Source organism: Phodopus roborovskii, unplaced genomic scaffold, assembly GCF_943737965.1.
Source record: "Phodopus roborovskii unplaced genomic scaffold, PHOROB, whole genome shotgun sequence".
In the NCBI taxonomy this organism is placed as follows: domain Eukaryota; kingdom Metazoa; phylum Chordata; class Mammalia; order Rodentia; family Cricetidae; genus Phodopus; species Phodopus roborovskii.
The window spans coordinates 5,453,009-5,479,839 of NW_026126566.1; the positions used below are offsets into that span (position 1 = coordinate 5,453,009).

Genomic DNA, 26,831 nt, shown 5'->3' on the forward strand with positions numbered 1-26,831 from the left:
TACACTTACAACGTTACAGGATCCTGCCACCACTCTGAAGGGGTGGGCATTCCTACTTTTTGCATCAGAGTGACTGAGGAACGACACAGCCCTTTCCAACTTAGCAGTTATTTTTTTCACCTGCTTACTTTGTGGGTTTTGAAGGCTGAGACTGTCACCTAAAAGTGTATTTGCCTTAAAAGTGGTGTGTGTATGTGGCAGGTGGTGGTTGCACATGCCTTTAATCCCAGGACTTGGGAGACAGAGATAGAAGAATCTCTGTGATTTGAAGCCAGCCTGGTCAATAGAGTTCCAGGACAAGGCTACACAGAGAAACATTGTCTTTAAAAAAAAAAAAAAAAAAAAAAAAAAAGCAAACAAACAGAAAAACAACCAAGCCACCACACACACACACACACACACACAGAGAGAGAGAGAGAGAGAGAGAGAGAGAGATCTCATGATAGATTCATTCATAATTGCTCCCTCTATCTGGATGCCATTGTTTTTCTTTAAAAAATTTTATTTGTACCAGTGTTCTGCCTACATGTGTATTTCTGAACCCAAGCATGCTTGGTTCCTGAAAAGGTCAGAAGAGGTATTGGATCCCCTGGGATTGGAGTTACAGATGGCTAGTTAACCACTGCCATATGAGTGCTTGGAAAACCAGTGAGTCGTCTCTCCAGGTCCCCGTTTGTTCTTCTGAACTAGACTTTCTTCTAGACACTTAGAGTAGCTTTACTCTGCATATAGACCTTTCCACTTAGCAGTGGCAATGCCACTTCTGGGAGACAGTGTGTATGTACACACCACTCCTGACTTCTTTGCATGTTAACATCAAGGCAGAGAAGGTGGAAATTCACCCAACAATCCTCCATAAAATAGGTTTAAGGAAATTCATCAAGCAGTGGTTATAGATACTTGTATTCCATGTGAGAGTTTATTTTTAATAAATACACAAATGATTAGAGAGTTACTTTCCTACTTGGAATGACTTGCAGATATGTAAGTGAAACTTTCTGTTCTTTTATGGTAGACATTGAGCTTTCTCTCTCTCTCTCTCTCTCTCTCTCTCTCTCTCTCTCTCTCTCACACACACACACACACACACACACACACACACACACACACACACACACACTGTTTGTTTAATTGTGCCTGTCTTAGGGTTTCTATTGCTATAAAGGGAAGTCCTGTGTGCTGTGGAGCATTGTGGAGGGACATGGAACTTGGGGTTTAATAGTGGCTAGTGGAAGCTTCCAGAAAAAGGTGACTCTTATCCAAAGGAAAGATAGGAATCAGAATATGGTAAGAGAGAGCATGGCAGATTTGGAGAATCAGAACTCATATGGATAGCATGGGCATGGCTAGGTAATCTTACATCAAAGTATTGGAAGTGGCATACTCCTCCAGGGATTGTATATAAAATAAGAAGATGAAAGCTTATGTCAGAAAAGCTTTAAGAGAAGATCGTTACAGATTCTTTAACTTGGAACATTTCCCCCTTGTCTACAGAGGGATGTTTTGTAGTTGAGTAGGTTTTTATGGGTTTGCTTTGAAATTTAGAGGTTAAACTGTGCTTGAGGTGCCACCAACAATGTCAAAACTTTGGTTTTGCTTTCGTGGCTGTTGTATTTTTCATCCTTTTCATGTTACACGGATGAAGAGTGGAGTTAATATCTGCTGGGTGGTGGTGATCCATGCCATCAAACCCTGCACTAAAGAGGCAGAGGTGGGCCAATTTCTGAGTTTGAGGCCGGCCTGGTCTACAGAGTGAGTTCCAAGACAGCCAGGGCTACACAGAGAAACCCTGTCTCGAAAAACTGGGGTGGGGATAGGGAAGAATGTAATTTTTTTCCTCTATATGATTTTGACTATTACTCTGACGTGGTATTTTATCATTAGGAACATCTATCATAGCACTCCATGATACTGGATATTGTTGAATTAGGTATTGCTCTAAATTATTATTATTATTGTTGTTGTTGTTATTATTATTATTATTATTATTATTATTATTATTGTGAGGCTGGGTCTTACTTTGTTGATCTGGGTGGACTGAAACTCACTGTGTAGATCAGGCTGGCCTGGAATTCACAGAGATCCACCTGTCTTCCAAGTACTGAGATTAAAAGCATTGTATCACCTTGTCCTGACTGCTCTGAATTATTTTAGATTCTAAGTCCTCTGTGAAAAGGATTAAGTTGGTCCTGCCCATTTAAGTATATGGAATGGAGTAGGCATGGGACTTTGTCTAAATAAATAGTTTGTTACATAGGAGGAAGTAGCAGCTTCTCTGTCTGATGAGATGAAAGTTCCTAATGAGAACTGTACTTTCAGAAACTAACCCAGCTAGTAACCTTTGCCTCTCTTCAGCTTGGCTGCCATTTATTTGCTGAAGGGAGGCTTTATCCTGAAGCCTGAAATATGCCTTACTGTTTTCTCAGGAAGCCCTTTGCCACTGCTAAACAGAGACACCCATGTCAAAATGAAGCAAACACCCAGAGGTTTCCATGCAGTGGAACATAGCTTTCCAGTTAAGTGAGAGCTCAGGACCACTTAACTTTACTTTGTAAATTAACAGACACACAAGTTCAACATCCTTAACCTGAAAACTTCAAATTCTCCAGTTTTAAAGTTTTTATTATTATTATTATTATTATTATTATTATTATTATTATTATTAAAAAGTCTGCATAAATATACCAAAATCTAAAAGGAACCCAGAATCCTAAAATACTTCTGGTATCTGGCCTTTGAATAATGCATACTCATGTGTACCCCCTGGTTGCTTTTCTTAAAATGTTTATGTTTGGGTTACTTTATTTTATAAATAATTCATAGAACTTTAATTTTAAAAGAAGAAATTCAGTTTTATAAAGCAGGAAGTAATTGTTTTGAGTTTATGTGTGTGTTACCCCAGCATATATGTATGTGTACCCTGTGTGTACTCAGTGTCCATTGGGGTTAGAAGAGAGTGTCTGACCCTGTGAAACTACACAGATAAGCAGTATGTGGATTCTAGGAGCTGGACCTAGGTTCTGTGTAAGCGCAGCAAGTGCTCTTCTCTAATTCCTTAATCTCTTTTTCGCTCAGTTCAGTAAGCTAATTTATCAAGGTTAGTGTTCAACTTGTGAGTGCTGCAGATGTATGTATGTTATATTCCAATTACATTTTTTTGAGGATAACCGGAACCCTAAACTTGCTCTTTGTACTAAAAGCCAACAAAGAAATATGCTGACTTAAGTGCTCTGTCCAGCACATTCTAGAAGGGTCAGTAACTGCATCTGAGCTAACTGGCCTTTTTTTTTTTAAAAAAAGACAGGGTTTCTTTGTGTGGCCCTGGAACTCACAGAGTATTGCCTGCCTGTCTCTCATGTGCTGAGACCATAGGCATGTGCTACCACTGCCTTCCCTGACAAAAGCCTTCTAACCTGAGACATAACCTTTTGTTCCCACAGTAACAAAAAAAATTGATTTTTAGGGTAGTTTAACAAAGGCAGAATTAAAAGATGGCATTGTGTGTTAAAGAGGATGTTCCTGCTATGTAATTCCCTCAGGTTAGTTCATGGATGTGATTTTTAAATTATTACTTTGTGTGAATGAGTGTTTTGCCTACATGTGTGCTTCATGAATACTTGGTGCCCTTGGAGACCAGAAGATGGCATGGAACTGGAATTGCAGATAGTTGTGAGCAACTCTATTGAGCTGTCTCTTTACACCTGCATCTTACTTTTAAGAGCTTGGGAAATAAGTGTCGTAAGTAAATCGTTTGCGCTGCGCGCACAAGGACCTCGATCTCAGTTTGATTCCCAGAGTTGATGTAAAAAAGTCAGATGTGATGGTACATTTTTATTGTCTTAAAACTGAAGAAATGGAGACAGGAGAATCCCCACAGCTTGCTGAACTAACTCTGGCAGCCTAGCTAAGTCAGATGAGTTCCAGATTCAGTCAGAGTCTGTCCCCCAAACTACAGTGTTGCAGGGCTGAAGAGATGGTTCAGCGGTTAAGAGCACTTGCTATTCTTGCAGAGGATCCTGGTTGGTTTCCAGCTCCCACTTGACAATTAACCATCTGTAACTACAGTTCTACAAGATCTGATACCCTCTTTTGGCCTCTGGGCAGGAGGCACACATGATACACAGATACATATACAGACAAAACACCTTACACTTAAAAATAAAATGATTAAAAAATGTAAAGCCCATTTTACTGTTGGTCCTTTTTTCCATTTCAGTGTTGTTTACCACTAAATATTTATAGACTTTCTTTAATGTTTCTTGAAGTATACTCACATGAGCATCTGTTTATTCAGGCTGGACGGAAAGAAAGAAGTGATGCACTCAACTCTGCAATAGATAAAATGACCAAGAAAACAAGGGACTTGCGTAGACAGGTAAGCTTAAAAAAAAAAAGTTAATTTTATTTCCTAAGGTTTCAGTTTTAGTTTGATTAAAATTCTAATAAATATAGGCTTATATTTTTAATTAAGGGAAAGGGAAAGTTCACAAAAGTGATTTCTGTTCTGTTGCTAATAAGCTTATTAATGTCTAAAAAGTCTCAGAGGGATGTTGACTATTATGTTTCCTCTGGGTAGACTGAATAAATTAGGGTATATGGGGAGGAGAATCAATTTAAGATGACTTAGGGACCTGTGAAAACACCTTAGAGGGTCTTCTTGTATTGACTTCCACACACTAGATTCCAGTTACTCATGTGTGTACCCATTCTGTTTATATATCACCAGTTTGTTCCCACTGGTGGAAATGTCTTTTATCTCAAGTATAGTCATGTTGGAGATACTGAATTTTCCATGTTAGTAAATTTAAAAATCTGCTCCTTTAAATGATACATTTTGAAACTAAATTTTGTGTTAGTTTTTTAAAAGAAGTTAAGAGTTGACTTTATAAATACATAGTGTAATGTATTAAGATGTAAATTATGGTGGGAATTTGGACAGTTTCAGAAATTAGAGACATTTTATTGTTCATACTAGATAAAAAGCAAAACTAAAAATTGATGTGCCTTTGGTGAACCAAGTGATTCTTAGAAAGATAACATTTAAAATTTATAGTGTAGTGTAGATAAACCAGAGTGCTCTTTTCCTTTTTTTTTTTTTTTTTAATATGTAATTTTAACTAATTAGGCTGATTACATATATTCCAAAGCTATGTGCCAGTTCAATCCAGAACATTGTTGTGATCCATTTAGTTTTGTAAGTTCCAAGGAAAGAAAAAAGGTACTCCCATGAAAACTGAAATTTTGTTGCTAAAGTACCAAGTTCAGTATAAACCATGCTCCTTTCTCGCAGGTTGTTTCAATGCATTGCTTACATGGGGGGTTTAGTTGTATAATAAGTTTTGCCTATCTTTCATAGGCTTCTATTAGATATATTATATCACAGTTTAACTTCTTAGAAGAAATAAAACCACATTTATACAATTTAATTATTAGCTTCGCAAAGCTGTCATGGACCATGTATCAGATTCTTTCCTGGAGACCAACGTCCCTCTTTTAGTACTGATCGAAGCTGCAAAAAATGGAAATGAGAAAGAAGTTAAGGAGTATGCCCAGGTTTTCCGTGAGCATGCCAACAAGTTGATTGAGGTAAGCGTATTAGTGGTCTTAATTAGTATCTTGATGAGTTGTCAATTTTACAAGATTGAATTAGCTGTATGTTTTTAAGGACTCACTGAAAATATAACACTTATAAACAGTCTCAGTTATCACAGGGTCTCTATTATAACTATTATTTTTCACATTCCAAGGACCAAAGGAATAATAGATATGCTAGGTGTTTTTGCCTTATGCAAAACAAAAGACTTGGCTCAGTCCTGTTTTAAGAGTAAACAGGTTCCAACATCAACTAGTGCTTTTACACTAGAAATGTGTGTGGAAATGGTTGGTGTGTAAAGTAATAATTAGAAAAGGTGAATTGCCACTTAATTTCAAGATATTTTCTTTATTTGTTAAATGAATTTATATTGATTATTAGCATAGTTTAGAAATGAGATACACACAAAACATAACAATAGTACAGAAACTAATAGTTGATAAATATCCCATAAACCCATTCGTAGGTGGTCATTATTTAAAAGCTGAATGTAAAATGTGATTTATACTGACACAGCCCAAGTTAACACTATAAAAACACTCCAAGGAACTGGGTCTCAGTAGAATACGCCTTTAATCCCAGCACTGGGAGGCAGAGGCAGGCAGATCTCTGAGTTGACGGCCTGCCTGGTCTACACAGAGCTAGGACTACACAGAGAAACCCTGTCATTCCAAGGAAAATATCAGTAATCACATTTAAACTCCTTACTAATTTTACACCCTGTTTTCTTTGAATATTGACTTAAGTGTTTTTCTGAATAGAATTAAGTACATAATGCATAGGTCATCCTGTTATTCAAGTTAATAGTTCTGACATTTGGAACTAAAATTGGAGAGTTTCATTTGTATCTCCATTAAGCATAATCTGGTACACAACAGTCATGTAACAATACAAGACGCGATTTCCAAATGGACAGAAATTGTGTTCAGGAAACCAGTCTCTTAAAAGTAGCCTACCTATGCCAGGCATTGGTCACATACCCCTTTAATCCCAGCACTCGGGAGTCAAGAGGCAGGCATATCTCTGTGAGTTCGAGGCCAGCCTGGTTTACAGAGCTAGATCCAGGACAGGTTCCAAAGCAATACAGAGAAATCCTGTCTCAAAAATAGCAACAACAAAAAAGTAGCCTACTTATTAAAAAGTTCCTTTGAGTGATAGGCATTATTAAGGCCTGAGTATCAGTGTCTGAAGAGAGGGTAGCTCATGTCTGTACCTTCATAGAGGGCTCTTTATTATGCCAGTTATGCAATCCTTACACTCTCCTACCAGCAAAATATAGTTGATCTGATGAGCACCTATGAAATACAACCCTGTGTACTTTCCACAATCCTTTTCATTGGTAACTGAGAGCATCTCCCAATTTGCATACCTCCACTGTAGTGAATCCGCTTATTGGTCCAGTGGTCCACACCATTGGGAAACAGTAACTGTGCTGGTCAGAGTTCATCCATGGGGTAGAGGCAGACAGATCTCTGTGAGTTCAAGGCCAGCCTGGTCTATAGTGAGTTCCAGGATAGCCAGTCATACATAGTCATACATAGTATGACCCTGTCTTGAGAAAACAAAATGATGTTGCTGGGAGACAGGGAAAATGTGGATCAATCACTGGCTGGACTTGAGTTTTTGGAAACTTAAACATTTCATTTCATTTTGAACACAGTCTTTGGAGATTAAAGTGTGATGCTCCTCATCACAGCTCAGTTCTAACCCTTTTCTTACCTCTTTTCCCTCTGCGTGCCCTCTACACTCATTACCTTCTCCTACATCTTACCTGTATATTAAATGACACAGGATTTTCATGACTTGAGGCATAACCCCAGGCTATGTAGTGCCATTCTGCAAACAGTTATGATTATATTTATGATAATTGAGTCAGTAAGATATATAATTACTATGTCCATGAAAAGGAAATTAATTTTTAAGATGTTAGAAGCCTCAAACTCCTGACTCAAGTCAGAACTTTTCTCCCATGACAAGACTTCTCTTCCCCTGCAACCTTTGTATTATAATGATACACTTGAACTAACCAGACACTTGTTTCTTAGCAAAGGTGAAAATGCTTCAGTGTGTTTTTATTAATCCCCTAATGTCTGCTTTGATGTGAAGGCCTACTTTTCCTTGTTGGTTCAGCAGAATTAAGAATAGTTTATATGCATGTAACCAGAAAGGAGAAGATGAAGTTCTACAACCACTAATAATATTTGTGAATATGTTTGGAAGGAGTGATCTTTCTAAAATACTGCAACAGATTTCTGACATTAACTGCCAAGAATTAGTGTAATCCTACAGGATAAGGTCATAAGCCCCAACAAGATCCATAATTCAAATGCCAGCCTAAGACTTCCAAGATATTACCACTCTGACCAGCTTGCCTCAAATGCTAGGCATTTTCATAACCTAATTCTGACTTGATAATTCACTAGAACAACACATACATACAACATTTTATTTGAAGGGCAAAACTTTTAGTTAGGACTAGCCAAATTAAGAGACACATAGGTTGGAGCTTTAGAAAAAAATTTGTCCTCTATACAGATGGAATTGGGGCACTCCACCCTCCTGTGACATTGGTAGATATACCAGCCTAACAGCTCCCACGAGTCTCTATGCCCAGAAACTTTGTTCAAGTTTCATTATATATGCCTGGTTGATGGACCTCATTATCAGTCTCACTCTTCCCCAGGTCACACTGGCCTGAAAAGCTCCAATTATTTAATCAGATGGTTGATCCCCTACCCCGGGTCATCTCGTTAGTGTAAACTATCAGTTCTTATATAAATTCCAAAAAGTTGAGGAATATTTGGATTTTATGATGAATCAAAAATCAGACCATGCAAATTACATAATACACAGCACTGTGTATTTCACTGTATTGAGAAGGTACGTCACATGCATGATTTTTAGTAGCTATCTTGAGCACATAATCTGCCTAGCCTTCTACATGTAAGTACCACAGAAGAGGTTAAGGCTGCTGAGTCTGTTCTATTACTACTTCTCTTATCTGGTATGATTGGCTTTGAGCTTTGCTTTTCTTTGGAGTTTTTGCCTTTACCAGTCAAATTTACTCTTCTCTGTGGGAATCAAGTGGAATATTCAATGTTTACTTCTCATAAAAGCATAGGTTTTTATTCAGCTGTATAAATCCCTTTCTGTGTAGCTTTTTTTTTTTTTTAAGTATCACATATGTTGAGTACTTGGGAGGCAGAGTCTAGGAATTCAAGGTCATCCTGATCTATTAGCGAGTTCCAGGCTAGCTTGGGGCTGCATAGTGAAACTCTGTGTTATTTCTGTTTCCCCACCTCAACCCATCCCCAGTCTAAAAATCTTGTAGGCCTCCTGGGACTCCTTCAGTCTTTCAGTCATAGATAACTCAGTGTCCTCAAAGACAGTGTATGACACTGGTGGAGTTTCTCCTGACTGTTGGGAGAGGGAAGCTGTCATGTACTCTTGCTGTTAAACATTTGGGAGTTGAGAGTATGTTCAGTATAAAATACATACTTTTAGTCTAAAAAAAATAACATGGTTCATTGAATTTATTATATGTTCAAAAGATAGCAGCTTTTTTAAAGATTAAATGTATCTCACCTTTTTAGTTTTTTAATGTAATTACTAAAAACTTCACAAGTCTCTGGAAAGTGCTAGATGATTTCCAGGCTTTTGGGGGGGCTTTCTTTTTATCAGAGCTCTTCCCTGAGTGTCCTCTATTCAAGTGTAGCTCTCAGTCAACACCTGCTCCAGGCTTTCATCATTCTGGAGAATGACTCAGCATTATATCATAGGATGATTTTGGCCTTTTGAGCAGTGGCTATGTGCTGAAATTCCCATTTAGCTCACAGTCAGTTAGAGCTCCTAGGTTTTTCCCTAGAGAGATACTCTTTAGTGACACCAGGTCCATTTCAGTCAGTGTGCATGCAGGTGAGCATTTGGCTCTGTGTGTACTTTTGATGCTCAGTGTAAACTTACACTGTAATCTTGTGTAATCTTGTGTCAGGATTTCTGCTGTCATTTTTCCTTTCATCTAATCTGTTTTTTAAATGTTGTTGAAGATAAAGCATAAGATAGAACCTTTAACTTGCCACTAAAAATCTCCTGATTGAACAGGTCTTATGTATAATTGATGTTTTGGCCAGTTAAGAATTCTTTTATTTTTATCTTACTAAGACATCTAGATAGACAGGTCTACATTGTTCCCCTCATGTCCCTTTCAGTATTCAGCATGAGATAATTATATAAAGGCATAGTTTGTCTTAGCATTTTCTCTGTGGTTATGTGCACCCTGTGTTCTTCCCGAGCAGGTTCCCTACTGTCCTGTCCAGTTTTCCTGTCATTAAAAGTCACTCTAGAAGATGAGAAACAGATTTGCAAGAGAGATGGAGAGCAACTGCTCTGCAAAATGCTAGCCAGTGATTGAAGCATAATTTATCAGTGTTGCCTCAGAGTTGATGACTCTGGTTTGACTTATGTTTAAAGTTTAAGCTCTTTGCTTTGGCTTCCCATGAATACTTGGCTATTACTGCTATATGCGTACCATGAACTGCACCTCAAATCAGATGACAGCATATCACACCTTATTCCTGAAGTGTGTATCCTGATTTCTTATTATTTTAAAGAAATGGGGCCCAGATCTGACATGATGGTGTCTTAGGGTTTTTATTGCTCCAGTAAAACACCGTGATTGAATAGCAACTTGAGGAGGAAAGCGTTTATTGTAGTTTACAGTTTGCATCATGGCCCACCAATAGGGGAACTCAGGTCAGAAGCCTGAAGGCAAGAGCTGGTACATTGGAGCTCTACTTACTGGCACTAGCCAAGTGTCACCTCCCATAATGGCCTTCTCAAATCAGTCCTCAATCAAGAAGATGGCACCATAGGCCAATCTTTGTAGGGCCATCTTCTCAATTGAGGTTTCTTCTTCCAAAAAGATTAACTTTTGTCAAGTTGACATGTAACAAAGATAGCACAATGGGCAAAATGCTTGCCTCTGCCTTGCAAGCCTGACTGTCTGACTTCAGTCTTTAGATACTGCACCTCTGGTCATCGAGTAGACAGATATCTTTATGCTGAAGCGGCTGTTTTGTGATTGCTGAATTCTAGGGTCCAGGGCATTAGTCAGGGAATGCCTAAACTTGTCTTTGGCAGCATTCTTAGGTACAACCTCCCTGCCCTTTATTTGTTAAAAAAGTACAAGTTTCTGAAAGCATGTAAATAATAGCTTGGTGGCTTGGGACTAAAAGTGCCACTTTAGATGAGGTACATTGTAGGACATTAGTGTTTTAAAGTAGAACTTTTCTAAGTTCAGTTTTAGAAACTGGGGATGAGATTTTGAAGCACAAAAAAGAAAACAATGTATGAGATTCAGATTTATTTATATTATTTTCTTGTTGTTGTTATATGTACAAAATTGATACCATAGTGGGTTGATTGAGTGTTTGCTAAGACAAACGATAACATAACATGCAGAAACGCAACTTGATTCCCTCATTTCTGTTATGGCCATTGTGTGTGTCGCAGTGAACAGAACACATCATTTTTAAAAAATGGTTAGTAGTTGTCTGTTTATAGTCTCTGCCATGAAGCTAAGTTGCCTTGCTGTCTTATGTATTGCTATTTTGTTTGATGCTGTCTCCTGCTCAGCTTCTCAAAATTCTAAGGACTATCTTTGATCTTCCCCAAGTTCCAAATCTGACCAGTAAACTCCCATCATTGTCTTTGTGTTTAATGTAGTATAACTATCATCTTGTTGGATTTCTGCAGCAGCCACTAACAGGTATTTGGCTGGCACTTTAATTCCTGTCTAACTTCTTTCCCGAGAAGAAAGCCAGTACGATCTCTTTGAATCAGATCATCCATTCAGGACTTTTCTCACCTACCTGTGCCATGGCTGCTAGGGACAGATGTGATACAGTTAGAAACTGTAGTTAATCATAGCTCATGAAGTGTCCTATCTGCATTTCCTTCTGCCTTTAGTCCTATAGGGTCTCCTTGCTGGCCCATCATACTTTTCTCTACAATGTCTAGGCCTGAATGTGCTTTCTGCCTAAAACTCACCTCCATAGAAAGGCTTTTCCTAGATCCCCTCAGCTTTTATCCTTCACAGGGTTCCTTACTATCTGAAATTAGTAGATTTACTTAATTTTCACATTTATTTAGCTCTATCCACTCTAATATAATGTTCTTTTGGTATATGGACATAGAGTGGTGCTGAGTACATGCTTCCCAGCAGCTATTAGACTAGTGAACTCTCTAACTCTCATTGTTCATAGATGCTCTCTCTTTAGATTCAGCCAGCACCCAGACTCTGATTCATTTGTGTGTAGATGGTTGACAGACACAGAGCTTTGCATTGTGTATTGTTCTAAAGTCATCTTTATACAGAAAGTACCATGCACATCTGTATGTGTATATTTGTGTTTGTGCACTCACTCACAGAGGTCTTGGATCCCTTGCAGCTGAAGTTCTGTGTGTTCCAGGATGCCTGATTTATCAGTAGACCCTAAGTCTGGCTCTTTTGATCATTCACCAAGCACTGATCTATCTCTGTAGCCTGAATCAGACCTTTTGGAATGTGAAATTGAGAAAAATCTGAAGATTAAAAAACAAAACTGTTGAAATGACAAATTTGACCAGTATTTCATTTATTCTATTTAGCTAGAATTAAGCTTTCAAAAACCTAAGCTTTTTTTTTTTTTTTTTTTTTTTTTTTTTTTTTTTTTTTATAGATTAGAAAATAGGAAAAAAATTGTAGAAAGATTATGCTAGCAAACATTTGTGAACTTCCTAAGCTAGGCTTTATTCAGAAGCAGGTGGATGATTGTGAGTTCAGGACCAACCAGGTTTATTATAGTGAGTTCCAGGACAGCCAGGGCTGTATGGATAAAGCCTGTCTCAAACAATAAAATAAAGCAAACAAAACGTAGAGATGTAGCACTAAATAACAGAAGTCCTTACCCATGTGGATATTTTCTTCCACTAGAGAGAGAGAGTGTGTGTTTGTGGGGGGGGGGAAATAAAATGTAGATATTTTCTTCCACTAGAGAGAGAGTGTGTGTGTTTGTGGGGGGGGGAAATAAAATAAATGACCTATTTATGTGATATAGGTGTTGTATAATGCAGTGTGAAGTGGACTGAAGGAATAATTTAAAATTTTTATCCATTTTATCAGTGTTTGAAATAGATGCAAAACTATTGAAAGTTTGAGTACAGAACTATTATTTCAGTACTCTTCAGTACATGGCCAACATAAATTTGGAGCAGAACAGATTTATTGCCTATAAGAAATCAAGTGTGTGTGTATGTTGCTTTAATATAAATAGTTTCTCTTTATAACATATAAAGGATAGAAAACAGGATCCAAACTTCTTTAATGTGGGAGTGCCCTGTGGAGTTACCCAAGTGGTATTGGTCCTGATATTATAGCTCCATTTGCTCAAAAGTGGGAACATCCTGTGGTGCCTATAGCAGATACATTATGAACATACAATTTCAGGTTTTAGCAACTGAATTTAACTTCTCCAGTTTCTCTGTATGCATACTGTATACATCCTGAATGCCTAATGGATAGTTATTGAAGTGCTTCTGTGACCTTACTTAAAGTAATAGCAGAGTTTTGTTGTTCTCCACTGTTATTTCTGAGGGTCTGCCTAGGCTCTATAGGACCGTTTCTTGCATTATAGTTGTCATTAGTAGAACTTGTTCATTCCCTGCAGGATAGTTAGCCATTTTTTTTTTAAATAAAGTATACATAGATGTTACATATTCCAGATGTTATTGATGGGGGAAGGAGAAGCAGAGGTCAGGAGTTGCTGAACTGGGGTGACTGTTTGTGGTATAGTATAGCACGAGGGCTTCTCTCTTCATCTGCCTGAAAATAGTGAGGTAGTACTTACAGGCAAAAGTACCATTTCTACTTTTCCTCCTATGTCAAGTTAATGATGTCTTTCTAAAACTAACTTACTTTATTTTATGTGCATTGGTGGTTTGCTCACATGTATGTCTGTGTGAGGGTCTTGGAATTATAGTTGTTAGCTACCATATGGGTGCTGGGAATTGAACCTAGGTTCTCCGAAAGAGCAGCCAGTGCTCTTAACCGCTGAGCCATCTCTCTAGCACCATTAATGATGTCTTTATATTAGTCTTTGATTGTAAGTATGCCAAGGTGGAAATTTATTTGCTGTCAGAAACTATGCATTATCTGTGTGTCCTTTGTGATGATTTCCTTCCTTGCTCTCCTTTGCTCCCTCTCTGACTGTTTATCATAAGAGCTAAGGAGCAATCATTAGTCTCTTTCATGAGTCTCTTTTCAAATTTAGTTTATGAGAGTAAAACAAGGAAGGTGCTTTTAGTATCCCTGTTCCTTCAGCTTCAGATAGTGCATTAAAATATACTTCTTACGACAGTGAATTTGCTGAACTCGGGTGGCATCTCATTTGCTGCCTTGTGAACTCAGGAAGGATTTCAAAGTGCCCAGGTGGTGGCACTGCCATTAACAGCACTGGGGAGTTAGACAGGTGGGTCTCTGTGATTTGTAGGCCAGCCTGGTCTACAGAGCTAGTTCCAGGACAGCTAGGGCTCTTACCCAGAGAAACCCTGTCTTCAAAAAACAAAACAAACAAACTAACAAAATGTAGCTCTTTTACTATTGGATTCCCTTTCTCCCAGTTTTCTCATTGTCTAGAATGTCATAGGGTATAACTATTTGAAATGTGTATTTTTGACTGAAAATTAAATGATCTGCATTATATATTTGATTTTGTAGTAAATTCATATGTGGTAATATGGAGCAAAGTGTCCTTGAAGGCTCTATGGAAAATTTATATTAATCATTGATCTTCTATGACTGGTTGCATATTTTCTCAGTGCTTCTATATGGCACGGCAGGCTGAAACTCTTCTGTTTCCAGTAATTGTTGGAATTGCATGAAACAAATGAGGTGTCCAAAGAGAATTCTAGTCTTGGATTCCCAAAGAATTCTTAGTGTTTTGTGCTTAGCCTTCTCATGTTTTCCAGGATTTGTAGATTCTGGTTGAAACTTAGCATGAGACTGGGGTGTTTTACTTGTTCCTGGACCAGGCTTCCCTCTCCAGGTTTATCACCTTGTCTAGTTAACAAAGCAGACCCCTCCCTCCCTCCCTCCCTCCCTCCCTCCCTCCCTCCCTCCCTCCCTCCCTCCCTCCCTCCCTCCAGGTGGATGCACATGCTAGAGCACACTTGTAGAAATCAGAGGAAAACTTGCAGCAATGACACTTTCCTTTTACCATTTGGGTCCCTTAGATCAAACTCAAGTTGTCTGGCCAGGCAGCAAGCACTTCTACCCAGTGTCATTCTTAAAACTACGCTCAGAAACTCCTTAGGGGCTTCAGCATTTTTCTCTTGTAGCCTGGTAGAAATGACTGAGGAACACTGTACCCAACTTTGACTATATTTCGCCGCGGTACAGATATGGGCCTTCCAGGAATGGTTGTTCAGGCCTTTAATCCCAGTACTTGGAGGCAGAGGCAGGCAGATCTGTTTTAGGTTAGCTTAGCCTACATAGTAAGTTCCAGGCCAGCCAGAAATGTATAATAAGACCCAAAGAAGGTAGGGACTCCTATTTTCCATTGGGAAATGGGACTAATGATACCCCATGTTTAGTGTGGCACAATTTCTAGATTTGCCAGTAAATTAAGCAGTTAGATAGAGTAGGAATAGGGAACTTTAAAAATTATCATTTAAGTAAATTCACTGTTATAAATTGTTTTGTATTTGTTACTAGTGATGCTTATTTATACTGATTCTTCCTAAAATTAGATTAACATGAGTGTGTGTGTGTGTGTGTGTGTGTGTGTGTGTGTGTGTGTGTGTAAATAATGTAGAAAGCCAAGATCAAGTAAAGTTCATTGTAAGACTAATTTCAGTAAGTCTTTTCACGAGATTTATATATGAGGCATCTAATGATTTATGTTCAGGACAAGTTAAGATCATTCTTAACGCTTCTTTTTTTTGGTTGTGTTCTGTATTTTCCTCTTTTATTTCAATGCCACCTACTTGTAATTTTATTAGTAGAACCCACCTCGGGCTTTCTTTGTGGGTGGGGTGGGTAAATGCTTCTATGTTTCATGATTGTGCTTTTTATTCAGACTTTGAGATTCCCCTGATACATATCACTACTCTACTGGGGATTGAACCCAGGACCTCATACTTCCTAGGTAAACACTTTACCGCAGAGCCGTCCCCCACCCCTAAAACACACACTTTGTTTTTACTTTGTAAAGGCTTGAAAAACAGGGTCTAGTTTTGAATTTATCTTCCTCCCTAGGTGGGATTAAAACTTTCAACTTTAGGCCCAGTGATTTGACACAGGTTTTTTGTAGCTTGGACTGGTCTGGAACTCATGATCTCCTCCGACCTTAGCTCCCCCGCTGATGGGGTTACAGAGTATGCACTACTGTACCTGTCAAGCTAAAGACTTCACACTGACTTTATTATTTGATGGGAATATTGTTTTTGCCTGCATGAATGTCTGTGTTCCATGTGTATGCCTTGTGTCTGCGGAGGCCAGAAGAGGGTGTCAGATCTTCTGGAATTAATACCATGTTGGTGCTGGGAATCAAACTTGAGTCCTCTGGAAGAACAGCCAATGCTATTCTTAACTGCTGAGTTGAGCTGTCTCCCTGACAAACTTGTTTTTTTAAAGTTGTATTGACTGCTGTTCCAAATCTAAAGGTGCAGATTTTCCTCAGTAAGAGGTGTGAAGGATTTCACTCCCCTTACTCCCTTTCAAGGTAGCCAGGTCTGGTACTAGTATATGAGGCTAACCTCATATACCAATGATACTCCAAATGTGCATTTGTACATTTGTCCATCATGAGAAGTGAGTAGGCCTGTTCCTGGAGGGTGTATTGAAGCTTATTCATCCAGAAAAGACGCAGCGACAGGAGTCACTTCCTCTTCCCAGGCCTTCTAAAACAATGTCCTCTTGTAGAACTTACTGCTCTGACAGTACACCAGAAACATTTTAGAATGTTTTAAAAACAAAGGATAACCACAGCCTTTGTTTTATAAGATTTGTGTCAGGAAGCAAATGTCTTAAAAAACCAGGCATTTTAGCCTTACCCTTCACCATTTTGTATCAGACTTGTAGAATATAGTTCTTTACTTCTTAATTTTTAAAATATTTTAAGTTATAAGATTCACAAAATTGAGATGGTACAAATTGACATAAAACAGCAGGGGGGGGCTGATTGTTTTCCAGTGTGTGACCCTTACCAGGGACTTTTGTGGTGAGCATTGGGGTTTTTAATCTGTTTTCTGGGATGTCCCTCCCTTTCTGGTTTGTGTTTTCTTTGCTTGTTTGATTGGCTGGTTGGTTTGAAATAGGGTCTTATGGTGTAGCCTAGATTTATCTCAGCCCTGTAATTCTTCTGCCTCAGCTTTCTGTATACTGGAATTACAGGGATTTGCTATGATTCCTGGCATAAAGTATATTTTGAATTTTAAGTCTTAGATTTTGAAAAAAGTGTTCTGATAATTTGCAATGAGTTTAAACAAATAATCTATAGAATGTGATCTTTTAGAGAAATACATTTTTGCTCAGGTCAAATTGATGACAGTAGGTAGAATTGTAAGTTTCTAGGTTCTAAAATGTTATATTTGATGTAATTTTTAAAGCTTCTGGGACTATGAGGTCTCTTTCCAATTTTTATTTTGAAATTGCATGTTACTTCTGTTCTTCCTTGTTATTAATAGGTATAATAGAATTTTGATGCTTAATAGCTGGTAGTCTTAAATGGTAATACTGCAAACAATAGCCATAATAGTAATTTTTTTCTGTGCATGTATTCATTTATGAGTAAAAGAGTGAAAATCAAAGGTTATCGTTATCACCCTTGTTTCCTCTGACATTAACTCTGATATTCCACTGCATAGGCCTTTATCATTCATAGGTGAGGTTGTGTCTCAGCATTAAGTATGTAGTAGGCCTGGCATTGCTAATGAAATTGGCAAGGCATTATAACTGCCTCAAGATACTAACAGCAGCATTCTCAATGTAGCCAGAGTACTTGGAAGCTAAACTATGTATGACCCAGCCTGTGAAATCATTTCTGCTTATGCCAGCTGTGCCATAGAGACTGTTGGGAAGGAAGGGAAATCTTTCCATTAAAGTAAACCATGCCAGGCAAGAAAGTCCTCTAGGAACTCAGCTGAAAGAGGCTTGTGCTCATGTCTGTGGAGTATCATCGTAGTTCCCTTTCCACTTTTATGAGAGGTGTTAGGTCTATCTTTTGTTTGGTTTGGTTTGTTTTCAAGCAGAGTCTCTATATATGGTTCTGGGTGTCCTGGGATTCTCTCTGTAGATCAGGCTGGCCCTGAACTCACAGAGATCCACCTGTCTCTGCCTCCCAGGTGCTGAGATTAAAGGCGTGTGTCAATACGCCCGATTTGTTGGGATCATCTTAATATTACCTTTGCAGTGTTTAAACTAATCTCATTTATCAAATAAAACATAATTTACATTTCTGTGTATGACAGTGAGAACAGCAATTTGGAGTTTTAATTTTTTCCTTTCAAGAATAGCTACAAAATTTATTATTTGTGGATACTGACAGTCCCTTCCTTGGCTTTTCTTACATAATGTCTGTACTAGACAGCCTTTTAGACTGTTGAGACAGATTGGACCTCTTCAAAGGCACAGCTACCTCTTCTGATACCAGACTACAATGTCCATTGTGAAGTTCTTACAGTTAAAAGTGTATCCTAATAAACTGATAAGTCAGTCTGAGAAATGAAGCTCCTTGGTGCTTTTGTTCCCTCTCTGTTCTGGGAAGGTCAGTGTAAGGGTAGATATTAGTATGTTTTCCAATCAAAGAGAAAAACACTTATAGGCTTCTTTATGTTCTTCCCTCCTACAGGTTGCCAACTTGGCCTGTTCAATCTCCAATAATGAAGAAGGTGTAAAGCTTGTCCGAATGTCTGCAAGCCAGTTAGAAGCACTCTGTCCTCAGGTAAAGTATAGCCAGCAAGCTTACAGTATCTCCAACATGGGTTTTAGTAGAGTTAGTGTGAATTTATTTTGTTAGATTTGCTTTTTTTTTTTTTTTTTTTTTTTTTTAAACCCCTCCTTTCCTTCCTTCCAACTTTAAATAGAAATACTGATACAGGCCGGGTGTTGATGGCACATGCCTTTAATCCCAGCACTCGGGAGGCAGAGGCAGGTGGATCTCTGTGAGTTCAAGGCCAGCCTGGTCTATAAGAGCGAGTTCCAGGACAGGCTCCAAAGCCACAGAGAAACCCTGTCTCGAAAAACAAAATCAAAACAAAAAAAAAAAATTGATACAAATAAACTATGTAACTTGGGAAAATTTAAGTATTATTTTCTCTTTTTCACATTCTATACTGCCTCCTTGCCTTTCATTTAAAATGCATAGGAGGGATCATCAAGATGGCTTAGTTCTGCCAAGTCTGGTGACCTAAAGTCTCTATAAAGTACATAAAACAGCTAATGCTTTTTTCTAATTTTCACTTACTTTATTTGTGTGTGCTTGCACATGTTGCATGTACTCATGGTGTGAGGGCAGAGGACACCTTGAGAGACTTGCATCTCTTCTACCGCTGTGTGGGCCCCAGGCCACCAGGCTTGTCAGCAAGCGCCATTCCCTGCTGGTCCCTCTCACTTTCCCCAGTTAATGCTTTCTGAATGTTCGGTGATATCCGTGCTCTGCAAGGGAGTGCTCCCTGCCACTCCAAGATTCCTAAGTTGTGAGGTGGTATTTTGATTGACGAGGTTACCTTCTGCTTTCCCAGACAGAGAAAGCTCACAGTACACCCTCGGACTTACGTTAACCTCTCTGCATGTCCTGCCAAACCGGCAGTAGCCATACACAAAGGGAGACATGCAGAGGAACTGCGGTAATGGGCCAGATGATGCAGGGATAAAGTTTCTGTGTATAAAAGCGCCGCGACACTGTGACCTTGGCTTTCTCATGTGAAAGAGCACTAGAGACTTCTGTGATGGAGCAGTTACAAACCCCCACCATCTGATAAACATGCTCACAGCTTTATACAGTCCTAAAAATTCCCAGTGACTGATTGCTGTGCAAATAAATAACACAGTAGATTTAATCTACTTCCAGGATGACCAAATTATATGAAATAAATTTAGAGTAGATTCTAAAGATTAGACTTTCTCCCCTTAGTTTGCCATTTTATCTTTGGTTCTCTGTTTCATTTTAAAAAGCTTGAAAAGCGACAATGCTTCCATATATCTTCAGAAACAGATGGTAACATACGCTGATCACACCTACCGAGAGTATTTATATAAATGATCTTAAAGCCTAGTGGAAAAGCCTAGGGAGACTCTGGTCGCTCCTAATGAAAATGCTGGAGTGTGTGAACCTGTGATTTAGCCCATGCCACAGCATGAACCCACTGCATGAAGTCTTCTTTCTCTCTTTAGCAGATTCACTTAAGATGGACCTCAGGACTAGATTTAGATGCAGCACCCAAGCCACACTTGGCATTAGGGATATGCCCATAGTAAAAGGCCTTTCCTGGGGGTAGTTATTTTTTATACATGCAGAGCTGGGCAACTTCCGTATTGGCAAATACAAATTGGATAATGTGGACCATTTATCACTCAAGCAAATTTAGTTACCTAGATAAGTTGGAAGAGACCCCATTGGCATTTCCCTGATGGCTGAGGGTGGTAAGATTGTTTTCATGTATTTACTAACCCATTTCTATGAATCTTTTGGAGAAAGAACTCTTCAAATCCTGTCACATATTCACTGAATTCAATGAAGATGGATAATATGAAAATGAATTTGCAGACAGACAGCAGAAAACAGTGAGGAGAGAATGTTAAATCGAAGGGGGAGTGGGACTAGAGCGATTTGAGTCAGCAGTGAAGAGCACGGACTTCACTTGCAAAAGACCCAAGTTTCCCAGCACCCAAGTTAGCAAACTGTTGGCAGTTATAAAAGAACGATACCTCTACGTCTCTGTAGTCCATGTTCAAAAACTAAGAATCAAAGAATTCTCCCTTAGCTTAGTTTAGGATTTGTGAAAGATAAAAATGGGTAACATCGTACTTAATGGCCCAATACTAGGTGGTTTACGCTTACATTTTTGGGGGTTGTGGTGGAAACTTAGAAGTTACTAGAAGATGGGGATAATGAAGTTTAAAAAAATGATAAAACTGTGGTATCATTGTGACTTTAGTGTCATTGAATTTTATGCTTTAAATCAATAAATTGTATGAATTATAAGGTGTATCTCACTAAAATATTTGTGTGCGTTCACATGCTATACTGAGGCTGGAATTCAGATCCCTGTACATTATAGGCAGTCTGTCTACCAGGGAGCTATGTCTCCAGCCGTATATTTGTACTCATATGAGCACACTATATTTTTTTTTATGGAGTTTTTATAAGTCAGTTATATCTCTGTTAAAATGACAAAGAAAATAGTCCTTGGGATTGGAAATCAATACCTTTATTATGAATTTGGGTAAGTTTGGCATTTTGGGTACTGGGCATTATTGACATTATTGCTACTTTTGTAATAGTGATGGATAACTGAGATGAGCCTCAACATCCCACAGGAGACAAGTAACACAAGATACCTATCAAATGGAATACTGAAATGATATTTTAATGTATACTTAATGATGCTGACATATTTAAAAGGAAGAATCAAGATAGTTAATTGTGTGTGTGGCCTATAATTTTAATTAAGTAATTTTTGATGGTGCATTTGCAAGATTGAGATTTAAAAAAAAAAAAAGCCTGAAATTTAATGTCAAAAATTGTAGAATTGTCTTCATAGATTGGAGAAATTAGAAGGAGCCTTCATTTATTTTAGAGTTGCCTATTGTTTCCAAATCAAACTTACTGCTTTGGTGTTAAAGTCTGAGGCATGCTGTGTTCCTTCTTCGTACCAGTTGTGGAGCACATGGTGTTATGTTTCCTGCTCTGTTGAGCAAATCACCCACGTGATTGACTTAAGTGGCTTGGAGGTAGAGTGAGTAATGTGCGTTTATGTCTTCTGCAGGTTATCAATGCCGCATTGGCCTTAGCAGCAAAGCCACAGAGTAAACTGGCCCAAGAGAACATGGATCTTTTTAAAGAGCAATGGGAAAAACAAGTCCGTGTTCTCACAGATGCTGTTGATGACATTACTTCCATTGATGACTTCTTGGCTGTCTCAGGTAATGAACTGGTTCCCTAGAGTGGCATGTGTAATTATTGTCCAAGTCACAATCACAGAAAAAAAGCACCTTCAAACTAGGCAAGTAAATTCTACCAATGACATGCTGGTTTCCAGTTTTATGAATTTCTGACCTGTATCCTAAGCAGGTGGAGTTGGAACTGGAGCTGTTTTCCTCATGGCGTGGCTGGTGTCCATCCTGGAAGATAGTTACTTGGCTAGCAAAACATTTCACTGCTGGTATAGACTGGGGCCCTCAGGCTGTGACCTGTGTAGCATATAACCATCCATCCCCTCTTAGTACTTGAGTTTAGACCTATGTCCTGTTGTTGCTGGTCACTTATAATGAGCCTGTGAAACTCAGGGGGGAGCCTCTCAGCCAGTTTATTGTAGAGAATCCTCTTTCCCTTCTTGGAAAGCTCCTGTCTATCAGAAGCCAGCATAGTTTAACTGACTACTTCCCCAAAGATTGTGTCTGCAAAGATTGTTCTCTGCACACAGAGAAAACAGAGAGGAAATATTTAAGTGCCATTTAATTATGAACTTGGAGAAAATAAATCTGAGTAATTCACCTCACAAAACAGTTGATTTCATTATATAAACACAAACTGATAATGACATAGTAAATTGCATTCATATAGAACATGTCTGTCAAATGCAATTTAGTGTTTATCTCACAGAAGTAAATTTCAATCCTATCTCCTTAGAGTTGAGTAACACTACATGCATTCTCACTTAACAGGGCCTCTGTTGCCCCTGGCTGTGTCTTCTCCTTGGAAATGCCAGGCTTCCTGAGGCTAGTGACTGTGGGCAGATTTAGTGACTGGGTTCTTACAGAGCTGAAACTACCGTCACCCCAGGGAACCACAGGCTGGAATGTGGAAGATGTGAGTGGTAATGGGGCTTGAAAGAGAAGCAGAACTTAAGTACATGCACAACACAGTCCTCCAGCAGTGACCTATATAAGGGTGACTTTGTGTTCTGCATATCAATGTGTCCCTGTCTTAAGATGGTAGCTTTCTTTTGGCTTACTTGGATGTAGGCACTCTGGTAACTGCAGGAAGACAGGGTAAACCATGTTGCTGCAGGGCTGCCAAACTGCAGATGCTGCCACTTTAAAACAAAAAATTCATTTGCGAGCACATTGTTGCAGGTGCCAAAAATGCAGCAATGGCCTTTTTGGGAGATCTTGGCCTTCTGTTGTTTTCCCAGTGAAGTTTGGAATTATTCTTTTTCATGGGTTTAGGGAAAAACATTCTACCTTCATAACACATTTTAAAGCAAACAACAACTTTGGAAAACGAAATGCAAAGCCCCCTCTGGATAAATACTACATTCCTACAGTTTTTGAAATTAGTTTGGATATGTTTACTGGGCTTAGTCTCAAGGAATATTTATTCTTTTCTTACAGTAAAATATAATAGAATCAAAATGTCTCTCATATAACAGTCTTCAAATCAGACAACAAAAGGGATTCAGTCCCAGCATTTAGTGGGATACAGTCAGGACTTTTGTTAAGGTTATTTAATACAAAACAGACGACCAGTAAAGAGAAATAATCAAATTCTTTAGCAGATTCACTTTTATCAGGTGAACGGGTTCAACTTTCATGTAAATAAGAGTATAAGAGAAGGCTGACTTAATGCAGAGCAATTGAGCTAGTTTCCATTTAGCAAATTCAGGCACAGAGTTGTTCTCTTGAAGAAGTGGTGTTTCAGAGCATTGCATTCTGGCTGTGTACTTCCGGCGCATTTTTCTGTTGTTCTGTCATAAGCTTTTGAAATATAAGTGGTCCATGCCATCACACACATGTGGTCCCAGTATGCTGCTTAGATTGAATTTGCTACCTTTGTTCTAACTCTTCCACAAGAAGCTCTGTTCACATGCTATGCCACACACTGTTGTTGGCAGGATACCATGTCTTTAACTGACATAACTTCCTAGAGCTGTCATGTGTCCTGGGAAAGGAGGAGGTCATGTTACCACCCACTGCAGCCCTCTCATGTGTACTGGTACATATCTGCCTTTCAGCCCCTTCTGGGTCTGCCTCTCCTACTTGGTGCTGTGTACACTCTGCATCTTGTTTGGGGTGTTTAAATCTGGCTGTGTGCATAGTAGGAGCTTCTTGTCAGCTACCTGGATTCCCAGGTCTCTTCTCTCTCCCCCCCCCCATCAAGACTGCAGGTATCACGCCAAATGTTTTCATTACAGATATATTCTCAGTGCCTTAGAGGGTTAAACCTTCTTTTCAATGCCCTCTGATCTGTCTTGCTGCCTCCTAAATATTATTGGCATCTCCTGGAAGGAGAAGAAACATTGGATGGGTACAGGCTGATATGTAACTGTTCTTCTGAGTTAGACTGTTTGTGACATTTGTTCAATGACAGTCAACAAAGAAGGAGTTATCGAAGGCGGTGTGCTTGTTATTACATAACTTATTTGGGTGCTCATGCCATGAGTGTTTTTGGAGCACAAGTTGCAGAAGTTGGTTCAAACTCCAAGATCCTAGCTCTGACCTCCTTAATGCCAACATGCCAAAGTGTGCCTGTGCCTAGCTTTGCGTACCAAACTTTTGGTATATGTGATTGGCACCAAGCCATACTACTATGTTACCCTCTAGTAGAAGACCCAATCCTTCATTCAGCCTTTTCTTGTTCCTCAGAGAATCACATTTTGGAGGATGTGAACAAGTGTGTCATTGCTCTCCAAGAGAAAGATGTGGATGGGCTGGACCGCACTGCTGGCGCCATTCGAGGCCGGGCAGCTCGAGTCATCCATGTAGTCACCTCAGAGATGGACAACTATGAACCAGGAGTTTACACAGAAAAGGTTCTGGAAGCCACCAAGCTCCTCTCCAACACAGGTCTGAGGACTGTCCCCTGTCTTAGTGTTCTCCCGGTTCCTGCCATGCCTTAGTTTCGACATCAATCCACACCCTGTGGGTTGTACAGAGCTCAGCTTTGTATTTGCACACACTGGGTTATTAGGCATCTCATGAACACATTTTCCTTTGTTTGTCTGCGTTGTGAACACATAAGAAATTAAGGTGAGTCCCTCCTCCTGCAATGTTAGGTATTGAACGCAGAACCTCTTACATGCTAGGCAAGCACTCAACTACTATCCCAATCTGTTTTAAGTCCCATTGTTAAGGTCTCAAGGTAGTTAGTGTCATTTCAAGTTCTCACTCGATCTTAGATCATAGAGTCTAGTGAGAAAATGGTTGAGTCCCTGCAAAATATTGTGTGTAAGTCACTTCTGAATGCTGTGGTTTATTTTGCTGGGGAGTACTGGGCACAGGATTAGAAGGACAGATGATCTTTGTCATGAGCTTGACTCTTTTGCCTAGACAAGGACTCAGGAACGGGTTGGTAGAGTGTTGTCTCCTTAGCGTGACCTGCCTGCTTCTTGTCTCCATAGTCATGCCACGGTTCACTGAGCAAGTGGAAGCTGCTGTGGAAGCCCTCAGCTCAGACCCAGCCCAGCCAATGGATGAGAATGAGTTTATTGATGCATCCCGACTGGTTTATGATGGCATCCGGGACATCAGGAAAGCAGTGCTGATGATAAGGGTGAATAACCATGTTCTAGACATTTCAGCGGTTTCTTTCTTATCATTTACTAACTTGTCATTCTGAAACTCAGATCCAGTGGCCGTATAGTAAGACACGGATCTAAGAGCTGGTAAAATGAGGTAGAACCAAACATGGACCAAAAAAGAAATAGAGCATGAGGTGGGCTTGACTAATTAATTTAGGGAGTTTAATTCAATAAACATAGACTAGCTTTAGTTACAGAGGGAACTACAGGAAAGTCTCTTAAATTTCAGAGAAGCGCTCCTCTCCTTGAAGGGAAACCCAGACAGGAGGTTAGACTGTTCAGGATAAGGAGTGGAAGGCCCTGATGATTGCTCCATAGCTCAGGGCCAAGTACTGAGCCACGTGGAAGTACTACCTCTGAGTATTTGTCACCTATCTCAGAAAAGGCAGCAGTAGTCCTATGAAATCGGGTGGGATGGGGCTCTAAAACTGCAGCGTCCTCCATCAAACGTATCTTAGGCCTTTGTCTCCTAAACTGCCTTTTCCATCACTGTGGATCTCTTGCATGTTGCTCTTAAGAGCATCCTCTGTGTCCCGCCCCCAGTTTGTTGTAGGCTTGAAGAACAGGCATGTGGAATACGTTGCCCACCTGCTGTATTGCTGGAGCTTTGACTGCTGTTGTATAGTTCAGTCAGTCAACTGACTTTCATTTATGCGTACATTGTTTTCTAGTTAAATCTTGGTTTGACTAGACAGAGACTTTGTCCTACTTTCTTACCTCCTCTTTCTAGCCTGCAGAAGTTAACCACAGTGCCAGTTGGGAACATGTTGAAGACTTGTTGCATCCATTTTGTATGCCGTATTGAAACACTTAGGCAAGACCACCATTCCCTGGGTGAGGCAGGAAAGCTGCCCATCAGCCCCAAGCATACTGGGAAGAGGAAAGGCTGTGGGTAGGACTGCAAGATAGTAGAGGCTTCAGTCTTTGAGTGCTGTGCTAGAGAACCCAGGTGGGCCCAAGATGCTTTAGTGGATGAAGGTGTCTGCCACCAAACCATGTGGCCCGATTGAGCCTCAGGACCCACATGGTTAGAGTTAAGGTAGAAGAATCTATCTCCTACCTATAGAGGCTGGTCTGAGTTAACCATGGCAGCCAATGGCTATAATGTGGTATTAATGGTTCCAAAGCTACATATACTCCAGGGAGGCACACAGTTCCGCTCATGTGTAGTATTCCCTAAGAGGTGACTCAGGCTTAGGGCACCATTCTGAAGAAGCAGTCTGGATACTGGGAAAGCTCATCCTGAGAGCAGGCAGGCAGACAGCTTAGGTGCCTCCTCCAAAATAGGTCATTTTCTTCTCTGTACTGCAGAGCTGGAGTGATGGTGCTCAGTGGTTACAAAAGCACTGGTACTCTTGAGAGTTTGGACACCTCAGAACCATCTGAAACTAAGTCCCACAAGTATGCCAAGCATGCTTGAAGGCAGAACTCCCATACACATATAGTAATTGATTTTAAA

The 26,831-nt window shown here is 39.5% G+C and overlaps 1 protein-coding gene across 1 annotated transcript in view; it reads left to right on the forward strand.

The window, feature by feature from the left end:
- Ctnna1 (catenin alpha 1) overlaps positions 1 to 26,831 on the forward strand; it is a 115,520-nt gene that overhangs the window by 81,611 nt on the left and 7,078 nt on the right. The window contains exons 8-13 of the mRNA XM_051202268.1: positions 4,295 to 4,375; positions 5,434 to 5,586; positions 18,481 to 18,573; positions 21,620 to 21,776; positions 24,438 to 24,638; positions 25,193 to 25,344. Of these exons, the coding sequence (XP_051058225.1) occupies positions 4,295 to 4,375; positions 5,434 to 5,586; positions 18,481 to 18,573; positions 21,620 to 21,776; positions 24,438 to 24,638; positions 25,193 to 25,344 (837 nt within the window). The remainder of the gene's footprint in view (positions 1 to 4,294; positions 4,376 to 5,433; positions 5,587 to 18,480; positions 18,574 to 21,619; positions 21,777 to 24,437; positions 24,639 to 25,192; positions 25,345 to 26,831) is intronic.